The following is a 22,287-nucleotide window of genomic DNA, read 5'->3' on the forward strand; positions in this document are numbered from 1 at the left end:
TAGCCAGCAGCCAATAAGTCAGAGGGAGGGGGCATCCACAAAAGAACCACAGACACAAAAGAAAAGAGGGGGGTGTCATAATATACATCTATGTATATAATGGAGTGCAGACAGGCAGTGATTGACACATAGGATGACCAATAAGCACACAGAACAGAGCAGCCAATCACCAGACAGGACACAACCACTATAAAGCCAGAGGGCACCAGGTTTCCCGCTCTCTCGGGACCCAGCCTCTGAGACATTCAGAGTTCATGAGCTAGTCAGTGCAAACACCATGCGGTAGCTAGTAAGTCTGGTCAGGCTAGTACTAGGTCTCCAGTCAATTCAGCATTGTGTCAACGCACAGTTGAACATATATAATAGTTAAGACGTTAAATAAAATCGTGTTGCATCTTATCAAGTGTTGGAGGTCTGTCTCTCGCTACACTGCATCAAGTGCAGTCCACATCGACCCAGCCAGCCCAACACATCATGGTACCAGTGAGTGATGCTGAAACTTGATGGACCTACCTTGAGTGAATCCGCGTTGACCAGCGATCAGCCATCCGGTGACATGGAAAACGTCCGCCCTCCTCCGCAGCTCCGCATCGCCGGCAACCTCGGTGCAAATTGGAAGATCTTCAAACAAAAGTTCCAACTCTATCTCGAAGCCACCGACCTCGAAGCCGCATTGGACGCCAGGAAGATCGCATTCTTCCTCTCCACAGCCGGGGACCACGCCATCCACATCTACAACTCCCTTACATTCGCTGAAGGCGAAGACAAGACGAAATTTAAAACAGTCCTGCTGAAGTTCGACAGCCACTGCGACATTGAGGTGAATGAGAGCTTTGAACGGTACGTTTTCCAGCAGAGGCTTCAGGGTAAGGATGAACCTTTTCAGTCCTTTTTGACCCATCTCCGCATCCTCGCGCAGTCATGTAGCTATGACTCCACAACTGATTCCATGATCCGGGATCAGATCGTTTTCAGGGTCCACTCCGATTCCCTTCGCCAGCAGCTCCTGAAAGTCAAGCAGCTCACCATCGCCATCGAAATGTGCGTTCTCCACGAACATGCTAACACTCGGTACTCCCACATCAGGGCAGCAGAAACGGCAAAGCTAACCTCCCACAAGGCGGAACGGGTACAGGCTATCGCACAACTGCAGGACCTAAATATCGACGAGAGTGGCCATTTCGCGCGCGTTTCCTGGGCCCCTGCGCATGCGCGCCGCGACCGAGGGGACAGCGAGGCAGACGACCAGACTGCGCAGATACGTATGTCGTTCGACCGCACTGCGCATGCGCGATGGAGCACGGAATGCGCTGACGTTGGTGTCATGACATGTCCGAATTGTGGCTCCGCCCATTTAAAGCGGCAATGTCCGGCAAAATCACGACGATGTCTACAGTGTGGCACCTTGGTCACTACGCAGCCCTTTGCAGATCTGCTCCACTGCCCAGCAGCCAGCGAACTCAGCCATGGCGCAGAAGCGTCCGTTAAATACAGTAGTTCATGCCTGATTCAGATCCCGACAGCCCAACAAATCCTGATGCTGAGTGCCTCAAATCCCCATTCCGGGTGGGCATCATTACGAAGCATGCGCTGCCTCTCTCCAAGATAGTGAAGCACCTCCCGATCCTCAGCGTGGACCCCGACGAGAAGTGGTGTGCTGTCCTCACAGTCAACAAGGCTCGCATCCGGTTCAAGCTGGACACCGGCGCATCGGCGAACCTCATCTCGAAATCCGATCTCGACACCATCCGCGTCAAACCTAGCATTCTTCCACCGGCCTGCCAGCTCCTTGACTACAATGGCAATGCCATAGCTGCCAGTGACTCGTGCCAACTCAGTGTGTCCAATAAGTCAATTAAAGCAACACTGCGATTTGAGATTGTAGGACCTGGCAGAGCATCGCTGCTCGGTGCTCGGGCCTGCAAACTCCTGAACCTGGTTCAGCGAGTCCACACCATGTCATCCTCACAGGCGACGGCCTCACCTGATGAAAACTTCCAAGCTGAAATTGATGACATCATCACGCAATACCACAGCGCGTTCGAAAATCCCCCTGTAATTCACGCACCACGTCGGGTGCCAGCACCTCTCAAGGATCGCCTCAAGCAGCAATTACAGGACCTCCAGGACCAGGGCATCATATCTAAGGTCACAGAACCCACAGACTGGGTCAGCTCCATGGTTCGCATCAAGAAGCCGTCGGATCTGCATCAACCCCAAGGATCTAAACCGCAACATCATGCGGGAACATGACCCGATACCAAAACGGGAAGAGTTGACCAGCGAGATGACTCATGCCAAATTCTTTACGAAGCTGGACGCCTCCAAGGGGTTCTGACAAATACAGCTGGACGCAACCAGTCACAAGCTGTGCACATTCAATACCCTGTTCGGTCGCTACTGCTACAACCGGATGCCTTTTGGCATCATCTCTGCCTCAGAGGTATTTCACCGCATCATGGAACAGATGATGGAGGGTATCGAGGGGGTGCGAGTTTATGTTGACGATGTCATAATCTGGTCCACAACTCCCCAAGAACATATCGCTCGCCTCAAGAAGGTATTCCACAGAATCCATGAGCATGGGCTGGGATTCTCCCCTACCCGGCGGGACGGGTGGTCCCGGCGGGACGGGTGGTCCCGGCGGGATGGGGGGTCCCGGCGGGACGGAGTGCCGTGAACCACTCCGGTGTCGGGCCTCCACAAAGGTGCGGAATTCTTCGCACCTTTAGGGACCAAGACCTCACATTGAGGGGCTAGGCCCGCGCCGGAGTGGCTCACACCCCGCCAGCCGGGGCCCAAAGGCCTTCGCCGGCCGGCGGAAGTCCGCGCATGTGCCGGTGCGCCAGCGGTTGCTGACGTCATACCGCCGCATGCGCAGGGGAGGGGGTTTCCCACTCCAAAAAGTGTGCCCCCACGGCGCAGGCCTGCCCGCCAATCAGTGGGCCCCAATTGCGGGCCAGGCCACCGTAGGGGCACACCCCGGAGTCAGATTGCCCCGCATCCCCCCACAGGACCCCGGAGCCCGCCCGCACCGCCAATCCAGCCGGTACCAGAGGTGGTTTAAACCACGCCAGCGGGAAAGGCCTGTCAGCGGCGGGACTTCGGCCCATTGTCGGCTGGAGAATCACCGCGGGGGGCCCGCCGACCGGCGCGGCGCAATTCCGGCCCCCGCCGAATCCCGGGGGGTGGAAAATTCGGGACACGGTGGGGGCGGGATTGACGCCGGCCCCAGGTGATTCTCCGACCCCCGGGGGGTTGGAGAATTCTGCCCATGGTCTCCGGCTCAACAGGGCCAAGTGCTCGTTCAGTCAATCAGACATCAAATTCCTTGGTGACCACATCTCGCAGCAAGGCGTGCGGCCAGATGCTGACAAGGTTTCGGCGATCAACGCCATGAAGACCCCAGAGGACAAGAAGGCGATCCTCCGCTTTCTAAGTATGGTCAACTTCCTCGGGAAGTTCATTCCCAACATGGCGTCCCACACCACAGCCCTCCGCCATCTCGTCAAACGTCGGCGGAATTCCAGTGGCTGCCCGCTCATGAAAAAGAATGGTGTGAGCTGAGGGCAAAGCTCACCACAGCCCCGGTTCTGCCGTTTTTTGACCCAACCAAGGAGACCAAGATTTCCACTGACGCGAGCCAGGATGGTATTGGGGCAATGCTCCTCCAACGGGATGACTCCTCGTCCTGGGCTCCAGTTGCTTATGGCTCCAGAGCCATGACGCCCACTGAGCAACGGTACGCTCAAATTGAGAAGGAATGCCTGGGCCTCCTAACGGGAATTGACAAGTTTCACGACTATGTTTATGGCCTCCCAAAATTCACGGAAGAGACGGACCACAGGCCACTAGTCCACATAATCCAGAAGGATTTAAATGACATGACACCTCGGTTACAGCGAATCCTTATCAACCTACACCGCTATGACTTTGAACTTGTCTACACACCAGGCAAAGAACTCATTGTTGCAGATGCCATTTCCAGGTCCATTACCACACCTTGTGAACAAACGGACTTCATCTGCCAAATCGACGCGCAAGTACAATTATGTGCTTCCAACCATCCGGCCTCTGATGAGAGGGTCATCTAAATTCGTGAGGAAATGGCCAAGGATCCTCTGCCACAGCGAGTGATGCAGCACCTCACGAATGGCTGGCAGAAGGGACAGTGTCCCCAGTTCTACATCGTCAAAGACGACCTGACGGTGGTGGACGGCATCCTCATGAAGCTCGACAGAATCGTGATTCCTCAGAACATGCAAGCTATGGTGCTTGGCCAACTCCATGAGGGTCACCTGGGGGTCGAGAAATGCCGACGCAGAGCTCAGGAGGCTGTCTATTGGCCCGGCATCAGCCAAGACGTTGCCAACACGATCCTGAACTGCCCTACATGTCAGAAATTTCAGCCAGCTCAACCCAAAGAAACTTTGCAGCAACATGAGATAGTGACCTCCCCATGGTCCAAAGTCGGTGTCGACCTTTCCCACGCCAAGGGGCGTGACTATCTCCTCCTGGTCGACTACTTCTCCAGTTACCCAGAAGTGGTGAAACTGTCCGACCTCGCGTCAAAGGCAGTGATTAAAGCCTGCAAAGAAACGTTCGCCAGGCATGGGATACCTCTCATGGTGATGAGTGACAACGGTCCCTATTTTTACAGCCAGGAATGGTCTGATTTTGCACGCTTATACAACTTCCGTCACGTGACCTCCAGCCTCCATTACCCGCAGTCAAACGGGGAGGCCAAAAAAGGGGTCCATGTTGTTAAGAGATTGCTATGCAAGGCTGCAGACTCAGGCTCCGACTTCAACCTGGCGCTGCTGGCATACAGGGCAGCCCCGCTGTCCACTGGGTTGTCTCCAGCGCAGATGCTCATGAATCGCACTCTGCGAACCACGGTTCCAGCCATCCATGTTCCAGACCTTGATCACCTCACAGTCATACAAAAGATGCAGCAGTCTCGGGCCCAACAGAAATCAGCTTACGACGCTCATGCTATGGATCTCCCCGAGCTGCTCCCAACTGATCGTGTTCGTGTACAGTTGCCTGACGCCGGCTGGTCAGCCACAGCTGTGGTGGTCAAGCAAGTGCCCCCGAGATCGTTCCTCGTCCGCATGGCTGATGGCTCCTTCCTACGACCCAACAGAAGGGCAATGCACAGAATTCCACACCCGCCACCTGACCGAGATGCCCCGCCACACACGATGCTTCCTCTGGACGTGCCCTACCACAAGGCCACCGATCAACCGCAATCCTGCCGACCCCTGCGACCACAGCATTGCCGGCGGTCCCGCCTATTCAAGCACAGGCTGATCCACCCTTGTGGTGATCAACCAGAATTTGTACCCGCCACAAAGACTACATTTATAGACTGAACTTTTGTACATCTTGTTACCTCATCGCTTTGACCTCTGTAAATATCGTTTTACCATTTCATCTGCCCTATATCTGCACTAGCGACACCTTCTTCTGTATATGAGTTCATTTTAGCACATTGTGTATATAGTCATGCACATATACACATCCCCATGTACACGCACCTTAATATTTATTACCTAAAAAAAGGGGGGGAGATGTCATAATATACATCTCTGTATATAATGGAGTGCAGACAGGCAGTGATTGACACACAGGATGACCAGTAAACACCCAGAACAGTGCAGCCAATCACCAGACAGGACACGACCACTATAAAGCCAGAGGGCACCAGTTTTCCCACTCTCTCGGGATCCAGCCACTGAGGCAGTCAGAGCACGTGAGCAGCAGCTAGTACAAACACCATGTGGTAGCTAGTAAGTCTGGTCAGGCTAGTACATAGGTCTCCAGTCAAGTCAGCATAGTGTCAACCCACAGTTGCACATGTATAATAGTTAAGACGTTAAATAAAATCGTGTTGCATCTTATCAAGTGTTGGAAGTCTGTCTCTCGCTACACTGCATCAAGTGCAGTCCACATTGACCCAGCCAGCCCAACACATCAGGGGGCAGGGGGAGCAGGCGGGAAGGAGGGAGAGAGGGAACAAAGAGACACAGAACCCAACCTTATCTAATAGTATACGCAGCATAATGTCACCCCAACAGGTCCAGGTTGGAAGAACCAACAAACAAAGAAGACACGCAAGATAGCAAGAAGGGGAGGGGAATTGGGAGGATAGGGGGGAGTGGGAGGGGGAGTTGAGAGCAGGGGACCTAGCCAAAACTAGGCACCCGCTGAGAAATATTAATTGTAACTGATGTACAGTTATTGGTAACCGATGTATACTGGGTGGGATTCTCTCACCCCCAGGGCTGGGCCGGAGAATCGCTGCGACTGGCACGATCACGCCATGCCGCCCCGACGCCGGGACGCAATTCTCTGGAGAGCAAAGAATCGTCGCCATTGGCACCGGCGCAGTCGGCATGCCAACGGTCCCGCCGGCGCCGTTCTAACCTGGTCTTACCCGGCGAGACCTCGGCGTGCTTGAATCCAGAGGCGGCCTGGTGTGGTTGGGGGGGGGGGGGGGTACGAAGTCGGGGGTGGCCTGCGCTGTGGCCCGGCCCACGATCAGGACCCACCGATTGGCGGGCCGGCCTCTCAGGCTGGGGGCCTCCTTTCTTCCGCGCCGGCCCCTGTAGCCCTATGCCATGTTGCGTCGGGGCTGGCGTGGAGAAGGGAGACACCGCGCATGCGCGGAAATCGCGCCAGTCCCATTGTGTATGCGCAGATCCGCGACGTCCATCTGACACCAGCATCGGCAGCTGGAGCGCCGTGGGTCGCTCCAGTGCCGTGCTGGCCCCATGTAGGGGTCAGAATTCCTGAACCTGAGGCCGTGTTGACGTCGTCGAGAAACGCAACGGCGTCAACACTCAGCCTCAGGATCAGAGTTTCTGGGTATGTTCACATTCATATTTGCTTTGTACAAAAAGAAAAACCCTAATAAAAACATTTTTAAAAAGTGAATATTTATGTTTTCATTGATAATACTCGTGAAAACTTTGGAATATTCATTAAAACTTTGAACAAGTTTAGCTTTGAATTTTGACAGCTGTCACTAGTGAGGCTTCTTTAATAAATCTTCTCAGACATGAACTCCTTATGCATGGTCACACAGAACAAACTCATCTGCCAGCTTCAAATTACATGATAACTTGTCAGTTTAAGCTCAGTTGGTATCACACTTCCCTCTGAATCCGGAGGTTGTGGATTCAGGTCAACCTTGAGCACGTAATCCAACCTGATACATCAGTGCACCTCAGTGGGGAGGACGCTGTGCTGTTAAAAGTGCCACCTTTTGATGGAAATAATCAAAACAAGATCCCACCTGCCTGCTCAGGGAGGTGAAAAGGTCACATGAAGCTATTTTGAAGTTTGTGATGGGGAATTCTCCCCCTTTCCCTGAAGTGGTGGCTAGTGTAGACCTGAGAGATGAACAGACACTTCCAACACTGATGAAGGTTCAACTCAATTTTATTAACTACTTCTAATTAATAAACACACAATGACTGTGGGTCTTAATAATGCTAACTTAAACTAGAGACCTCAGCCTTGTCCGAACCAGTTGGTTCTCTCAGCTCGTGGTGTGAGTCTGTGCTGGGCTGGATGAGTTCTTGTTACACTGAGAGGCAGCACCCAGAATGAGCCAGACCCGTGGTGCCCTCTGCCTTTATAGTGTGTGTATTCTAACTGGTGATTGGCTGCAGTGTTTGTGCATGTTGATTGGTCCCTGTGTGTGTCCATCAGTGTGTGTCTGCACCATGATATACTGGTGTATATTATGACAGTCCCCGGGCCAATGTTCATCCCACAACCAAGCTTTCTCAAGCAGGTTATCTGGTCACTATCCCTTCGTGGGAGCTCGCTCCGCACAAAATTGACTGCCTCATTTCGATAACAGAGCCGACCCTTTGAAAGTTCTTCATTGGCTTTCAGAGACTTTGGGATGTCCTAAGGTTTGTTTCTTTACAAATCCATTTTACCTCTGCTGTCAAGCTCTTTATTCCATTTTTTGCCGTAGGGCGTAAAAACAGCAGCTGACTAGAAATTGAAACAAAAATTGGTTCCGAGCTTTACAAACATTTACATTCATACCTTTGAAGATTTTAAATTTCTGCATTCAATTCACATGTGAAATGATGTAAGCCCAGAAAGATCGGGGAATGAAAATGAAAATCGCTTATTGTCACGAGTAGGCTTCAATGAAGTTACTGTGAAAAGCCCCTAGTCGCCACATTCCGGCGCCTGTTCGGGGAGGCTGGTACGGGAATCGCACCGTGCTGCTGGCCTGCTTGGTCTGCTTTAAAAGCCAGCAATTTAGCCCCTTGAGCTAAACCAGCCCCTATGTGAAAGTGCTGAACATTTAGTGACTTTGGCATGACACCCTGGCCAAGCGCGCGGTCAACCCCAGCCCCCCTCTACCCGGTATCGCAGCATAAGTGAATAAACAAATAGTTCTTATTCACTTATCAAGATTTAGACCTCGATGCTGCAATGAGATGCAAACACCAGATTTATAAGTAAAAACATGAACAAACTCTTTATTAATAACAAGAGGAAAGGATGAATATATGAAGTAATAACAGAACAGTGGTCTGACGATCTACCTAATCCCAAAACCCACCCTCCACACAGACACAGACAAGACAGACACACACGACGGGAATGGGGTGGAAAGGTTTAAACTGAAAAAGGGACGAATATTTTTGAGGTTGTTCTTTCCTGCCGGCGTAGCTCTTTGTAGCCAGCGATCTGCTAATCATGTATCCAATCAGAACCTGTAGGTTGTAGAAAGCTCTCCAAATCAACAGGCAAAGAGAGAGAGATAGAGAGGTTTTAAAGCTGCCCCGTGCCTGGATCATTTCTCAGCGGCACACACACAAAATGTCACTCTTCACAAGATCCGCCTTCCTTCTGGAACTTTCTGTCTGGCCCCACCAATCACAGGCCCCAATAGGGGAAGGCTGCAAATTGTACATTTCCCGATTGGCTGCTTGCCAAGTCTATCAAATCATCATCACCGGTTCTACCACAGAACCTAAAGGGGATGTGTTGGCTTGGTCCTTCACGATAGGAGGTTCCAACTCTGCCGAAAATCTGTGGTTTAAACAGAAATCCCAGATGGCGTAGCAACGTTGCAGCAGCTAATCGGAAGGCAGGCAGCAGGGCGGGATTAAAAACGGGAACACAGGACAGAGAAAAGGGTTTTACAACAGTATCTTAACAGCAGTTTTTAAAGCACTGTTGGGTTTATTAGCTTGCAACGTACGATTACAAATGAAAAACATTGCGTGTGCAAGAGATGCATTGTACACAAGTCTGGAAGGATAGAAAGATTTAAATAAAGCAAAGACTACTAAGTCCTGATATATTGAGCTTTCACAATTGCCTCCATTAGGGTGCAATTTCTAAATCCAAACCTTGGTTTGTTGGAGTTACTCTCATCTGCAGGAGTGGCCGCACGGTGACTGAATTTGGGCAATACTGAAGCAGAAGTTACCCACATTGCATTGTCATAATGAATAATATTTTATCACACGTCCATACACAAGTCTTGCTGGCAGAATGTGGCATTAAGATTTATTATCTAGGACATAACAATTCTATTGTCGTAGGGTTGAGCAATTTATCAAAGAAAGGCTTCATTGCAAACAGGTAATGACACAGAAAGCTGCTGACTGATTTTAACTGATGGTAGTGGAATAACTAGCCCAGTTCCAAGGGCTGAGTCACGTTAAACGTATTTGGGGCCAGTTGCATAACCCAGACTGACGCATCAATGCAGCTCACTGATTCTGGGTTGGTCTAATATCGGGCACGGGATGGGAGTGGATGTATGTGCAAGGGGAGGGAGGAGGGTAGGGCAACACCTTTTGCTACCCTCGCAAAAATAACTTTAGGACTTACTTTCCCAGGCATCTTCTTCTGTGCCACCCAGGATGTGCTGAGGCACGTCTTATCCACAGCGTGCACACTGCCCAGGTCACCATCTTCCTATTATCTCTGTTGCTGAACCACTTCCACCTGTCAAAATCTCTCCCTGTATGTTATCGTTGCAGCAGTGGAACGTCAAGGGAAATGGTGACATAGTGGTGATGTCAATGGAATAGTAATCCCAAGACCCAAGCTAATGTTCTGGGGAAGCAGGGTCAAATCCATTCACGGCAGCTGGTAGAAATTAAATTCAATTAATAAATCTGGAATTATAAAGCTGGTAATGGGTCACCCTGGGCAATCATCGGCTTTTACAAAAACCCATCTGGTGTATTCATGTCCTTCCAGTTTTTAAAAAAATTTAGAGTACCCAATTCATTTTTTCCAATTCAGCGTGGCCAATCCACCTACCCCGCACATCTTTGGGTTGTGGGGGTGAAACCCACGCAAACACGGGGAGAATGTGCAAACTCCTCACGGACAGTGACCCAGAGCCGGGATTGAACCTGGGACCTCGGCGCCGTCAGGCGGCAATGCTAACCACTGCGCCACTGTGCTGCCCTCTTGACCTTTCGGTTTTAACCTGGTTTGGCCGACATGTGACTCTGAATCCACAGCAACGTGGTTGACTCGGGAATGGCCGAGCAAGCCACACAGTTCAAGGGCAATTAGGGAAATGCCAGCCTTGCCAGCGATGCTCACAACCCATGAATGAATAAAAGAGGAAATACTCACAATGGGCAGGAAGTTGCAAAAGCAAAAAAAGGGCAGAAGTTTACACTCTGCCCAACATTGGTTCTGAGGAAGAGAGGGGGAGGGGGGGGGGACCCAACCCAAACTCAGAAGCAACTTCATACAGGGGCTGGTTTAGCACAGGGCTAAATAGCTGGCTTTTAAAGCAGACCAAACCAGGCCAGCAGCGTGGGTTCAATTCCCGTACCAGCCTCCCCGAACAGGTGCCGGAATGTGGCAAGTAGGGGCTTTTCATTTGAAGCCTACTTGTGACAATAAGCGATTTTCATTTCATTTCATGCTTGGGCAACCAGGTTCTTGGGTGCAAAACCTGTCCATTCACCCATTAAGGCCCTTAAGTGACAAGAAGAGGTGGGGAACCTCACTTTGAAGGCCCCCAACACTGGGGTGCCTTCCCCCCCTAACCCCCACCCTCCAACCCCTCCCCTCCCCCAAGATGTCGGTGCTCCGGGAACCCGTCCTGCTCCCCCATGGCCTAATAATAATAATCATCATCATAATAACAACAATCGCTTACTGTCACAAGTCGGCTGCAATGAAGTTACTGTGGCCTACCCTCCGATGCCACAATTGCCCCCTCCTAAAGCTCCATCACCCCTGTCCCCTACCCCACTGCCTCCTGGTACTTGCCTTTTCAAAGCTCCCGGGACTTCATTCCAGGCAGACTGCTGCAATACCGCTTCTGACCACTGCAGCGCTGTGCCTGGCTGGGTTGAAATTCTGTAGGCCAATCTGATTGGGTGGACAGAAGACCCGGCCCACTGCCAACCACCAAGTGAGTGTTCAATGGCAGTGGAGGATCGAGAATCATTGATTGCACATTAGGTGCTTGCCATCCTTAAGGTTCTACCCATGGTTTACTACAGTGATGTGGGTGCCAACTTTCCAACTTGCTGCTTAACCCGAAAATTGGCTCAGCAAATTGGCCAACATTCTCCAGCACTTATTACCATTGTTTTTCACCTGTATCCCAAAGTGGATTTATATAGGTGCTCCCCGCCCCAGACACCAGGATATGCTGTTGTCTGTGCCTCTTATCTTCCAACAGATGCCAAGCAACAACAAAAAATAATCTATTTACCGCTTACATTCACCTCTCTGACAGGCGAGTGAAGCAGCAGGATGCGAGTGCTGGATCTACAGGATAACGGCACCTGGGAGTTCCGTGGAAAAGCTGAGTAATATCCACAATTTATAAAATTGATTGAAATGGTGGTTAAGACCCAATATAAACCTTGAACATCTTACTTTGGAAAATAATTTACTTTAATTGTGCAGAATCATCTTTTGCATGCAAATATACAAAATGGGAGCAGAAGCAGGCCATTTGGCCCCTCGAGCCCGCTCTGGCATTCAGTAAGATCATGGGTGATCTGTCTGTGTCATTCCCATCAGCCTCCTGATAACCTGTCATTTTCTTGCCGAACACGAATCTATCTACCTCCCACCTTGAAAAAATTCAATGACCCCACACCTCCACCTGCCTTCTAAGACAGAGATTACCAAAGTCACACAACCCTCTGAGCCTAAAAGGGCATCCCTTAGTTTTAAAACTCTAGCCCCTAGCTCTGGACTCACCCACAAGAGGAAGCATTCATTCCATGTCCACCTTGTCGAAATCGTTCAGCATCTTATATATTTCAATCAAGTCACCCCTCACTCTCCTAAACTCCAGTTGAAACAAGCTCAGTCTGTCTAACCTTCCCTCATAAGACAACCCGCTGAACACCAATCAGAAAAAGTCCAGTGGTTAGCACTGGGACTACAGCACTGAGGACCCGGGTTCGAATCCCAGCCCTGGGTCACTGTCCGTGTGGAGTTTTTACATTCCCCCTCGTGTCTGCCTGGGATTTACCCCCACAACCCAAAGATGTGCAAGTTAGGTGGATTGGCCACGCTAACTTGACCCTTAACTGGAATAAAAAATAATTGGGTACTCTAAATTTATTTTTAAAAAGAAAAGGTCCCATTTCAGCATACTCTCTGTTTCTGGCTGCCAGCCAATCTTCTATCCATGATGGATAATCACAGCAGGTCTGACAGCATCTGTGAAGAGAGAAGGGAGCGAACCTTTCGAGTCCGGATGAATCTTTGTCAAAGTTTTTGTCAAAGGTTTTGTTTCAGATTCCAGGATCTGCAGTAATTTGGTTTTATCTTCTATCCATGCTAATGTGTTACCCCCCTATACGGTAAGCTTTTATTTTCCACAATAAGCTTTCATATGGCACCTTACCAAATACCTTCTGAAAATCCAAGTACAGTACTTCTACCAGATCTCCTTTATCCACACTGTTTGTTACTCCATCGAAGAACTCCAATAAATTTATAAAACATGGGGTGGGACTCGATGGCCTCCCAGCCGTGTTTTTCTCGGTGGTGGGAGGCAAGGTGGCGTTCGCAGGTAGCCGGATTCTCTCATCCCGCCAAAGTCAATGGGAATTTCCATTTAAGCCACCCCGTGCCGACAGGAAACCTGCAGGGTGCCAACAGGACCAGAAAATCCCGCCACCAGCAAACAGTTGGGGAATTTTAGCCATAATTTTCCTTTCACAAAATCATGCTCACTCTTCCCAATTACATTGAGTTTTTCCAAGTGGCCAGCTATAACCTCCTTCATGATCGATTCTAATACCTTCCCTTTGACACACGTCAACCTAACTGCCCTGTAGTTTCCTATTTTCTGCCTCCCTCCCTTCCTGAGTAGACGGGTTATATTTGCTATTTTCCAGTCAGATGGAACGTTTGCAGAATCCAGGGAATTCAGGAAAATTAACACCAAATCTACTACTTTCTCGGTGGTGGGAGGCAAGGTGCTGTTCGCAGGTAGCCAGATTCTCTCTTCCCACCAATGTCAATGGGAATTTCCATTCATTGGCCTCTTCTTTTAAGACCCGTGGATTAAATCCATCAGGACCCAGAGATGTGTCCACCCTCAGTTCCATCAGTTTGCTCAGTTTGCAATTTCATCACGTTCCCCTCTCTCTTCCACCTCTCGATTTACAGCTAATGCGGGAAAGTTACCCTCTATAGTGAAAACAGAGCAAAATATTTGTTAATTACTTCTGCCATTTCCATATTATCTACCATTAGCCCCTCGTTGTCACCCTCTGGAAGACCAGCACTCACTTCACTCACTCTTTTCCTTTTAAATACCTGGACAAACTCTTGCTCTCCATTTTTACATTTCTAGCTAGCTTCCTCTCATACTCTAATTCCTTTCTCCTGATTAACCCTTTATTCATATCTGCTGTTTTTTATATTCTGGCAAATCATCTGACCTGCCACTCACCTTTGTGCAGTTATAAGTTTTTTCCTTAAATGTGACACTTTCCTTCTTACGAGGAAAGGCTGAAGGACTTGAGGCTGTTTTTGTTAGAGAGAAGAAGGTTAAGAGGTGACTTAATTGAGGCATACAAGATGATCAGAGGATTAGAGAGGGTGGGCATTGAGAGCCTTTTTCCTCGGATGGTGATGTCCAGCACGAGGGGACACAGCTATAAATTGAGGGGAGATAGATATAGGACAGATGTCAGAGGTAGATTCTTTATGCAGAGAGTAGCAAGGGCGTGGAATGCCCTGCCTGCAACAGTAGTGGACTCGCCAACAATAAACACATTCAAATGGTATTGGATAGGCATATGGATGAAAAGGGAATAGTGTAGATGGGCTTTAGAGGGTTTCACAGGTCGACGCAACATTGAGGGCCGAAGGGCCTATACTGCGCTGTAATGTTCTATGTTCTATGTTCTCTTCTTTTGTTAACCGCAGGTGGTAGATCCACCCCTTAAAGTGATTCTTTATCGTAGAAATATGCTAATTTTGAGCATTGTGAAATATCCCCTTTCAAGTCTGCCACTGCTTCTCTATTGATCTATTCCCTATTCCCTGTTATCCCATTCACTTAAAGAAACTGAGTTTCCATGTCCACATAGTTGCCCTTGTTCCCATACAAACTGCAGCTAACTTCATTGAGTGCGCACAATTTCAATCGTTATCATCTGAGCAAAATCCTGAACTGAAAGCTTAAACTTTGTTACGTGAAAAGAATGAGCGGTTTCAAAGCCAGCTGTGCTCAGCTTTTGCTCCGACATATAACATTTCAATTAATATTTATTGAGCTGCTGCGTAAAGTATGGACTGAGCCAGTAATGAAGCATGGACCTGGATTGCACAAAGTCTGGGACTCTATCCATGTCAACACCAAATTATATTTTGTTTCCGCGAAAGTCTTTCAATCAAATTAACCCAATATGGACATTCTGTCCATGACATACTGAAACACATCCCTGCGGCATCTCATCAGCGTCACTGCCCCTAAATGCACTATTGGATCTGTCGAGATCACTAAAAACCCTTACAGCTGCTGGAAGCAAGTTTAAAAAATGCCACTTTAAATTCACTTGATTTTAAAGACGTACAACTCTGTTTCATTTGGGATCTGAGAGATTGTTGAATATTCAGGAAAGATGTGATCTTCCTGCTAATCTTTGTAGGTCGTGGCCCAATTTGCATGAAATTCCCTGGGAATGGTGAAGGAGAGTTAAATTTAAACCTCATGGAACAATATGATTACGGTTGACTACTGAGGAATTACACTGATTTACTCAAAAACATAAGACTAATAACTTGAGAGTCACAAACTTCCTGACCTTGATCATTAGGGGTTACGGAGCTTCCTTTCATACTCGTCCATCTTGTTATCAGGGAAGGTGGTATAATTAATGGACTGCAGTTTCTGTATAATAACCACCCAGATACCAACTTAATATGGTTGGAACTGATTGAAATGTTGCCAATGATTGCAGAATATAAAGCAAAAGTAAATTGTGTCCAGAACCAATTTACACTGGAGCATCTGTGATATTTTACATTGGTTCAAAGGTCCGCTCACCTGAAGCATCCTCCACCCATAAAGCCAGTCATATTCCCAGGTCAGTGTGAGAATTTTCCATCAATTGCGCTTACTTGGAGGTGTTCATCACATTACACCCAGAATCCCTGGTACAGCAGCATGTATGGTCAGAAGGTTCCAGTGTTAAATTGCTGTATCCACAGTGATCAGCAGTCAATTGAAGCCTGGCCCAGGTCTGTTTGACGTGCTGTTGCTGCCAGTAGTATAAATTGATCTGCCCTTTGTACAGTTGTCAATTGAAACCACACAGGTATGTATTTCTCCACTGCAGTGATAAGTTAATCGAAGACAACAATAAACACAAGCCGACTGAAGCAAATTAAAATGTAAGACCAAAAGTATTCAATTAGTCAATCTACCTCTGCTGTTTAAAAAAGTTAAGGAAAAGATTTCTTGGCAATCACACTTGTTTTGTGATGCTGGAGAATGTCCTGGTTCCAACCATCCTCAGCTGCTTCATCAATGACTTTTCTTCCAACACTCAGAAGTGGGGGTGTTTGATGATCATTTCACAGTGTGCAGTGCCATTTGCAACTCCCCGGACACTGAAGATGTCCATGCCTGCACGCAGCAAGACCTGGATAACATTTGGGCTTTCAAGCTTATACATGGCAAGTAACATTCACACTACGGGAGTGCCAGGCAATGACCAGAGAGCATCCACCCTTGACATTCAGGGATATCAACATTGCTGAATCCTCCATCATAGAACATACAGTGGAGAAGGAGGCCGTTCGGCCCATCGAGTCTGCACCGACCCACTTAAGTCCTCACATCCACCCAATCCCCGTAACCCAATAACCCCTTAATAACCTTTTTGGGCACTAAGGGCAATTTATCATGGCCAATCCACCTTTGGACTGTGGGAGGAAACCGGAGCACCCAAAGGAAACCCACGCTGACACGGGGAGAACGTGCAGACTCCGCACAGACAGTGGCCCAGCGGGGAATCAAACCTAGGACCCTGGCGCTGTGAAGCCACAGTGCTATCCACTTGTGCTACCGTGCTGCCCTAAATATTATGAGGGTTACATTGACTGGAAACTTAACTGCACCAGTCATGGTTGGGATGGCTATGTATAGCTGTGGCTATAAGAGAAGATCAGAGGCTATGGATTCTACAGCTAGCAACTCAACTTCTGACTCCCCAAAACATGTCCACCATCTACAAGGCACAGGTAAGGAGTGTGACAAAATACTCTCCACTTGCCCGTATGAGTGCAGTTCCAACACTCAAAAAGCTCAACCACCATTGAGAACAAAGAAGCCCACTTGATTGGGACCCAGATATAACATTAAACATTCATTTCCTCCACCACCAGCACATAGTGGCAGCAATGTGTACACTTGCCAAAACTCCATCGACCAAAACCACAGCCTCTACCACCTAGAAGAACAAGGGCACAGATTCATGGGGCACCATCCTATGCAAGATCCCTTCAAGTCACACGCCATCCTGACTTGAAAATATATTGTTGCCCTTCACTGTCACTGAGTCAAAATCCTGGAACTGCCTCCCTAACAGTACAATGGATGCACCTACCCCAAACAAACTACAGCAGTTCCAGAAGGCAATACACCACCACTTTCCTGAGAGCAATTAGGGATGGGCAATAACTGCTGCCCTAGTCAGTGACGTTCACATCCCATGATGTAATAAAGAAAAATAAGTAATGTAGAATAATTGTCCCTTTATCCACCATGATATCCACTGGCTTTGCCACATTATCAGTTTGTATTCCCAGCTCTTTCTGGTGCCAGATTTAATTGGAGCTGAATGAAAGATTCAATGCAAGATACCCCACTCCAGTAAATTCTGAGCCATTGCTTTGGACTTTCTGATCTGCTGCTACGCTTGTTGTTGATCAGTCCTCCAGGAAATGTTACTGTAATTTCACCACTGGAGGATCAGGGAGCCTCACATATGGCAATGGGGCTTTACTCCAAGAAGCCTAGTCCATAATACACCCTGGCCGGGATTCTCCGATCCTGCGCCGGGTTGGAGAATTGCCGGGGGGGAGGGGGGGGTGCGAGAATCGCGTCACGCCGATCTGACGCTAATTCTCCAGCAACCGAGTGCCTGCCCCTAATCAGGTCGAGTCCTTCCAGCGATGGGTTACATATGGTCCTACCCACCGGAATCTCGGAGTTCTGGCTGGGGGGGGGGCCGGATCCGACTCTGGGGGCGGGGGGGGGGCCTCAACGGTGGCCAGGCCCGTGATTGGGGCCTACCAATTGGCGGGTGAGCTAATCCGTGGGGGTCTATGTTCCTCCACGCCGGGCCCCTGTAGGGCTCCGCCATATTGCCCGAGGGCTGGCGCGGAGACGACAACCCACGCGCATGCGCGGACCCGCGCCAGCTTTCGAGTGCCGGAGCAGCGTTTACCACTCCGGCACCATACTAACCCCCTGAGAATGTCTTAGGTGAATGTCTGGGCCTGGAGGCCCTTTGACGCCAGAGTCACTCCCGCCGCTTTTGACAACGGCGTCAGAACTTGGCCGCGGGATCGGAGAATCCCGGCCATTAGCAATTTGCATTTCTGAAGTTGTATGTTATTTGTGATTATTAAAGTCACAAGAGGCATTGTAAGTGATTGTACCAAAGAGCAATTATTCTTCCTTGTCAATCTGACCTGTCTGCAGCCTTTGACATGGTTAGCAAGAACCAAATCACGAAGAACTCACAAAGTGATTCTCACGAGCTTTGTATCATTGTGAGTCATTGAAACTACTGTACATTAACTGAAAATTGGCAGCATAACTGCATTCTTAAACTTAGTCTTGCAATTCATAAAGAAACTAACTGAAACAGAAAGTCTTTAGTGTTGGGATGTGCACATCCTAAATAGATAAATAAAGTAGGCTTACATGAAGACTGCAATGAAGTTACTGTGACAATCCCCTAGTTGCCACACTCCAGCGCCAGTTCGGGTACACAGAGGGAGAACTCAGATGCCCGATTCACCTGACAAGCACGTCTTTTGGGACTTTGGAAGGAAACCGGAGCATCCGGAGGAAATCTGTGCAGACACAGGGAGAACTTGCAGACTCCACACAGACAGTGAACCAAGTGGGAATCGAACCTGGGACCCTGGCGCTGTGAAGCAACAGTGCTAACCACTGTGCCACCGTGCCAATGCCAGTTACCTGCAGTTTCTGTTAACTATACATTCATTATTATTAACTGTACTTCAATTCGGACTATATAATTGTATTCTTCAAGATATATTGCTGTAGTTTTATCTTTGTACGTTGCAGATTCGGACGATGATGTGCATGTTTTTGGTGTCTGAATTATATCCAGAGTCAGTTATGTGCTATTTTCAATTATCTTTTGGAAATTTGAGCTATAAACTCATGTCGGACAGTGGTGCAAATTGACTTATTGGATACATTGCCCTCATACACAGCATCTGATAGTCAGTTCCATTCCAGTCAACTGAAACCCTTTGGTCACTTTGATTTGCCTTAATTTCTGAACAATCAAGTTTTTCAAAGAAGAAACTCATGCAATGGTTCAGTTAATTAAATAATCTAAATCTTTTTAGTACTCCGGATATTGCTGAAACAGTACAAAACAAATTTGATGTGTATATACTGATAGGTTTTCCTTGCATTGTGCAGTCTTAGCCTCTGATAACTTCTTTTATACCCGTTTGGTTTGTGACGCATTGTTGATTTCCTGCTTCAACATTGTAACATAGGGACAGAAGTGGGACATTTAACCCCTTAAGCCTCTTCTGACATTCTTTGAGATCACGCCCATTCCGCAACCTAATTCTGTATACCCCACCTTTACCCTTTATTCGTAAACGTGTTTCATTAATAAAAATATATATCAATTTCAGATTTAAAATTAACAATTTGCTGATGAGAGTTTCAAACTCCTACAACCATTTGTTCATAGAAGTTTATCCTACTGTCACTCTTGAAAGAGCAGGGTGTATTTTTTAGATTGTACCTGCAGTCCTAGATTCCCTAGCCAGCAGAAATAGTTTGCCTCTATTTGCTCTCCTTAATAACTTGAACGTTTTGGCTAAATCATCACTTAAGCTTCTAAATCCTAGGGAATCCAACCTTAGTTTGTTGAATGTCTCCTTGTAATGTAACACCTGAAGCTCAGGTATCATTCTGGTAAACCTGCACTGACGCCCAACAAGACCATGACACCTTTGCTAAAGTGTGCGGTCCAGAATTGTTCCCCTCCAGGCTTTTGATTTGATTTGATTTACTATTGTCACATGTATTAGTATACAGTGAAAAGTGTTGTTTATTGCATGCAAAAAACGCATACGGTACAGAGGGAAGAAAGTGTTAGCCAACCAGGGTTTTGTGTAGTTGTAGAATGACTTGGATTCTATTCCCCTGGATATCAAGGACAGCGAACCTTTCTGAATCTGCACACAGTTGTTCTCTTCTGGCATGTGCCGTTCGTACTGTGTTCAGTGGATTTGTGATAAACTCGGTAGCAATTCTGAGCTTCTAAATTACTTTCGCAAAATTCCTTTGCACTTATTGTAAATAACTCAGTGTCCTGGGAAAGGTTTTTTTTTTAAAGTTGCGGCAATGCTTCTCTGCAAATTCAACCTTAAGCAGCAAAATAAACCTGGCACCTCTCTCCTCACCATCGCGCCCAGTCATTCTTTTCTGAAGTAATGAATGATAGAATCCTAAACACAAATGTGGATCTGGATTTGCCATTCGTCAGCACATCGGAGACTGGCTGATCGTATGCCAACCAAGTGTCAAAAAGCACATTAATTCCCTGAAATGAAAGTTGCCTTTCCAAAGGCAGTAATTATTTCCCACGATGTTGTTTTTCTTTGGTGTGAAGTTTGTGGAGGACGAGGAAACTGATCCGAGTAATGGTTACCCAGTACAATCAGAATCTTCCTACTTGGCGTTACCAGACCCAGGATTGGCAGGCAGCCATGTGATAAAACTACAGTTAGGCATTATTATGTGGAATAATGCCTAATGCAATCTTAACGCAGGTAAAATTGTGCTCCCCCCCCCCCCCCCCCCCACCCTTAGTATGCAAAGGAACGTTTCAGTCCAGATGTGAAGACATTCACAATGCATGTCAGCACAGACACCACTGGAGGAGTAGAGGCCATGAAGGTGGCGTTCTGCTTACCTGCGTTTCTGAGCTTCCTATTCCTGAACACCGAGATGATGACCAACACATTGCCCAGAATGTCCACCACGATGGTGAAGATCAGCACCGTGGCCAGCGCCGTGGTCACCCCGGGAGAATGTGGTCGCTCAGCTTCCCAGGACACCAGCTCGGAGCAGTTCCCATCTCCCGACATATCCTGGACCCCAGCCGCTTCCAATTGGAGACCATCAACTCCCAGCCTCTCCCTTCCTTCGCTGGGCAATTGTATTTTCAACTGATTGGGGCAAGAACAGAAACAGAAGAAGCCTGGAGCAGATATCGATTTGCTCGCCTGGTCCTGAAAGGCTTCTTTGTGTGAGCTCCCTCGTGTATCCGTGGCATCGGCTCTCCCCCCCCCCCCCCCCCAAACAAAAAGCTTGCTGAACAAAGTTAACTTTAAAGCTGCCTTCGGGAGAGTGTCACGGTGCTTGGTACAGTGAGGCGGTGTCCCCAGCTCCTGCCTGCTTTGGGAGTGGGGGGAAAGGCTGTGAGGCTGGGCTGCTGCTGATCCAGGCTGTGTCCGGTGCAGGTCGGTGTTCACTGCCTAGAGCCTGGGCTGGCATGTGTCTCTGGCTGGCTGGCATTCAGGGCAGGGACTCCCCCCACCACCCACACCCAACACACACATACACACACACTGCTCTCCATCCCTACACCCCCCCCCCCCCCCCCGCACCCTTATTGGGAGGGGGCAGCATCACTCAGGCAGGGGAGGGGGTGGAGAGGGGGGAGCTGTGTCTGAGGTTAGCCACTTTCTCCTCTCTCCATCCCTTCTCCCAGTCCGGGGATAGAGTGAGAGAGAGAGAGAGAGAGAAGGGTGGGGGGGGGGGGGGGGTGAGAAACAGCGCCATCCAGTGAACACCAATCAAACTCAAAGCCCAGCAAGTGATCATCTACAATAAAAAAACGCTGTCGATCCTCAATATCTCCTCCCCCACTCAATCTTACACCAGTTATCCCAATGCTCCTCTTATTCTCCTCCCTGCTCCTTTCCCCAGTGAGAAGCCAGCCTTCATTTCTGTCTGCCGGTCTCCGTCTGTCTGTGTGACTGTCTGTGTGTTTCTCTGTATGTCTGTGTCTGTCTGTTTGTCTGTGTCTGTCTGTCTGGCTGTGTTTCTCTCTATGTCTGTGTCTGTGTGTCTGTCTATCTGTGTGTGTCTGTCTGTGTGTCTGACTATCTGTGTCTGTCTGTGTCTGTGTGTCTGTTTGTCTCTATGTCTGTGTCTGCGTGTCTGTCTATCTGTCTGTGTGTGTCTGTCTGCGTGTCTGACTATCTGTGTCTGTCTGTGTATGTGTGTCTGTCTGTCTCTGTCTGAGTTTCTCTGTATGTTGGAGTCTGTGTGTTTCTCTGTATGTCTGTGTCTGTGTGTGTCTGTCTGTCTGTGTGTTTCTCTGTATGTCTGTGTGTGTGTGTGTCTGTGTGTGTGTGTCTGTCTGTGTGTTTCTCTGTATGTCTGTGTGTGTGTCTGTCTGTCTGTGTGTTTCTCTGTATGTCTGTGTGTGTCTGTGTGTGTTTCTCTGTATGTCTGTGTCTGCGTGTGTCTGTGTGTGTTTCTCT

At 48.6% G+C, this 22,287-nt stretch overlaps 1 protein-coding gene across 1 annotated transcript in view; it reads right to left on the minus strand.

Annotated features, from left to right (window-relative positions):
• LOC119952394 (melatonin receptor type 1B-like) overlaps window positions 1-20,883 on the minus strand; it is a 191,240-nt gene extending 170,357 nt beyond the window's left edge. The window contains exon 1 of the mRNA XM_038776115.1: window positions 20,709-20,883. Within this exon, the coding sequence (XP_038632043.1) occupies window positions 20,709-20,883 (175 nt within the window). The remainder of the gene's footprint in view (window positions 1-20,708) is intronic.
• Window positions 20,884-22,287: the final 1,404 nt, after the last annotated feature.

The sequence above is a fragment of the Scyliorhinus canicula genome, chromosome 17, assembly GCF_902713615.1.
Source record: "Scyliorhinus canicula chromosome 17, sScyCan1.1, whole genome shotgun sequence".
In the NCBI taxonomy this organism is placed as follows: domain Eukaryota; kingdom Metazoa; phylum Chordata; class Chondrichthyes; order Carcharhiniformes; family Scyliorhinidae; genus Scyliorhinus; species Scyliorhinus canicula.